At 34.6% G+C, this 3,862-nt stretch overlaps 1 protein-coding gene across 5 annotated transcripts in view; it reads right to left on the bottom strand.

Annotated features, from left to right (window-relative positions):
• Positions 1-3,862, bottom strand: part of LOC110465514 (unconventional myosin-Ia-like) — a 77,372-nt gene that overhangs the window by 41,792 nt on the left and 31,718 nt on the right. For all 5 annotated transcript variants that reach the window (XM_021521399.1, XM_021521403.1, XM_021521402.1 and 2 more), the window contains exon 3: positions 2,990-3,105. In XM_021521399.1, the coding sequence (XP_021377074.1) occupies positions 2,990-3,105 (116 nt within the window). The remainder of the gene's footprint in view (positions 1-2,989; positions 3,106-3,862) is intronic.

Raw genomic sequence — 3,862 nt, 5'->3', positions numbered from 1 at the left:
TCCCACCCCCAGGAATGAGGATATTTTTTTTGCCAAAAAAAACAACATTTTTTAGATAATGTGATTTTTTTAAATTGGGAAGATGTAAATTATTAATACATCATTGGAAATATGGATTATTTTTTTCCCCAAAGTTAACTAATAAAAAACCTTAAGGTGTCATGTTACATTTTTCATCAGTTGAGAGAAACAACACTGAAGCAATGAATACGGCTTAAAATTTCCTCTAGATTTGTTTGATATAAAATTGTGCTGACATTCCTATTCTTGAGTCAATTAAATTGCAATGATTTAGATACTTGTAAATTAAAATGTGCTTGTGCCTTTTATAATGATGTACTGATAAGAGAATTTATCATCACACAGTTGCTCATCATTAGGTACATGGGCGTTGGAGTTCAGATTTTACCACTTTTCCAATAGGTTATTGTACAGTAAAGAATTTGCTATCAGGGATATTTGTTTCGTTCTCCATTATTTCCATGACATTTATAAACAAATAACCAATGAATTGGAGAAGATCAAGATGAGTCATTCTCCTGTAACCATAGTAACTGATAACAAATGTTCGAATTGCTTTTACTCCAGTGGTTCTGAGGCTGCAGATATAACTTTAGTCTATGTGACTTGTTGAGATATATTTATTTTCAACCAAAACAAAGAATGGTACATGGAAGAGTAAAAATAAACATTGTCCATCTGCACCAGAATTATCAGTTCAGAAATGAAATAAACATGTGTCTCTTCCCTCTGAGTTAGCAGTAAAACAGATAAAGGTATCAGGAAAGGTCATGTTCAGTGTCCATTAATATCAACAAATGGCACTCAGAGAGAAACCACTAAAAAACCTCCCGGCATTTATACTATCACCCAATTGTCCCTTCCCTGGCCATCATCATTACCATCACCTCAACAATGAGAAGTTACACACTTCAAAGACAGAGATAATATCATAGATTATAACCCTCCTCCCTCCCCAACCCCCACCCTTATAACTTCCAGAAAATGTTTGTATGTGGTCTTAACATGTGGCTATATTTAGTGAGCACATCTGTTCAACTATTGTTTGTCCTTATACTCAAAGAGATGTAATAGTCTTTCAATAACCAGACAGGCTTATCAATTATGAAATTGCAGAGACTAACGAAAATCCCCTATTCAAAAAAAAGTTAGCTGTGAACAGGTTTTCCTCCAAATATAACAGCAGGAATATTTATCTGAACACTTTTCAAAAATTTTGCATAGATTAAACAAATACTATGTAGACCTCCGTTTACATGGAGTTTGTATCACCATGGAAACTGTGATATTATCAGAACAAACACTTAATACACCAAACTTAGTTCATCCTTCTAAGCTTAACACAACATGACACAGAAACACCAATAAACAGCTGTAATCATGATGCTTCTAATCCATCCAAACTTTCCCTCATTTTGACAGCAATGGTCTTACATATATTACTTAAACAGCACAGCTGTGCACCAAACAGTGCTGAGCCAATTTTATTCCAAAAAGGTGATAATCCTAACTGATTTGAGCTTAAGATTTCAAAACTGAATATAAATGTTAGGTGAGCTGCTGACGCTACAAAATATAACTGGTATCTCTTGGTAGAGTTATACATAGTCAGATTAACTCAAAAAATAATCTGACTTAACCCGTCTGTTTAATATGACTCTAGACGAAAAAATTGTAATTAAATACATCATCAAATTATCTAAATGTTTTAACATTCCATTTAGAACCTGCATATTTCATTATTTACTAACAGTAAATTCATACGATTTTTATTTTTTATGCTTTGGGCACATAAAATTCCACTAATTTCTCGTTGAACATCTGTTATGTATTAGATATCTATGTAATTCACACCAACCATCATCTCTGATCCTTTGTTTATTTGAACATGTAATAATCGTAAATGTCACACTGCTTTTTTAACTGCATATCTTTCCAAACATGCCGTGTGGGAACAATATTTTGTTTGGTGGAGAGGTGAAATGAGATATGTAAACAACTTTAGTAAGGTCAAAGAGATAAACAGCTGTAGTGGTGGTATACAGGGACCTTTACCATCACTATCTCTCCTGGGAAAACATACTGTATTAGTATTGAAGGCTTGTCATATGTTTTTAAATCTGTATCTTATTTTACAAAACAATTCAGACGTTTTAAAGATATTTGCTGAGGAGTCAATTTCAATTTCTTAAAGAGCACATGCCATGCTATTACTGGTGTACAGAAATGTTTGTAATTAATCTTATACAAAGATTGTATCCAATGGTAACAGATTCCTGGTCTATTGTTACCCTGGCTAATCTAACAAACAGCAAAAAGGTGGATTCCGTTATTCTGAACTAATTTACAATACAGCACAATATAGTGGGATCTTTTTTAATATTAGATTATCTAGTCTGTTCTGCAATGATCTAGTCTACAGCAGTCCTCATTGGATAATTTAGTCCACAGACAGAAAATGGGACTAAGTAAGACTAATAAAGTCCAAAGCAATACCATGGAACCTTATCAATCCCGACAAATCTAGCCTACATTGGACTAATCTAGTCCACAGACAGAAAATGGGACCAAGTAAGACTAATCTAGTCCACAGGAATACCATGGAACCTTATCAGTCCCGACAAATCTAGCCTACATTGGACTAATCTAGTCCACAGGAATACCATGGAAACTTGTCACTTTAGACAAATGTGGTTCTAAGCAATACCATGTAACCCCATCACTAATCTAGTCTGCATTGGACTTATCATTGAGACAGTCCAGATCCATTTTATTCCTGACAATGTATTTCAAACCAAAATATCAAGACTTTTTAAAACAGATTCCAACAATATGATCATCAACATACTGTCAGAACCAACTGGTTTAGTGGTCTATGTGTGGGCTGGTAAACAAATACACCAGCAGATTAACACATGATTTGCTGCATGTCTGTGAGTTTGAATGGATAAAGTTTTTTGGTTCTTACATGTGCGGTGGAAGTTCATAAATGTTGCGACATCTGTACTCTTCAATCACGCTGTCTGTGTAGAGGGCCAACTTCCTGTACGGGTTGACAGACACCACCACATTGCCGATGTATGTCTGTAGAAAGTGGAGAAGACAAAGGCTAAATTATTCATGTTTGAAACAAGACAAACTATTTAGAGTACTGTTTTTGGTACATACTACTTCAGTAAAATGTTTCCTGAGTGGTCTCTCAGGACAGACGGTAACCAATGCCAGGTAAATCTTCTCAGCAACATTGCCTCACCGTTACAACAAACTTAGCTGCTTAACACATTGACTTCTGAAAACTTAGCTACTAAAAGCATGATGACTTCTGAAAACTTAGCTACTAATAGCAAGATGACTTCTGAAAACTAAGCTACTAATAGCACGATGACTTCTGAAAACTTAGCTACTAATAGCATGATGACTTCTGAAAACTAAGCTACTAATAGCACAATGACTTCTGAAAACTTAGCTACTAATAGCAAGATGACTTCTGAAAACTTAGCTACTAATAGCAAGATGACTTCTGAAAACTAAGCTACTAATAGCACGATGACTTCTGAAAACTTAGCTACTAATAGCAAGATGAGTTCTGAAAACTAAGCTACTTATAGCATGATGACTTCTGAAAACTTAGCTACTAATAGCATGATGACTTCTGAAAACTTAGCTACTAAAAGCATGATGTCTTCTGAAAACTTAGCTACTAATAGCACGATGACTTCTGAAAACTAAGCTACTAATAGCACGATGACTTCTGAATACTAAGCTACTAATAGCATGATGACGTCTGAAAACTTAGCTACTAATAGCACGATGACTTCTGAAAACTTAGCTACTAATAGCA

Source organism: Mizuhopecten yessoensis, unplaced genomic scaffold (genome assembly GCF_002113885.1).
Source record: "Mizuhopecten yessoensis strain PY_sf001 unplaced genomic scaffold, ASM211388v2 scaffold11085, whole genome shotgun sequence".
Taxonomy (NCBI): domain Eukaryota; kingdom Metazoa; phylum Mollusca; class Bivalvia; order Pectinida; family Pectinidae; genus Mizuhopecten; species Mizuhopecten yessoensis.
This window is presented reverse-complemented; position numbering and strand designations above follow the sequence as displayed.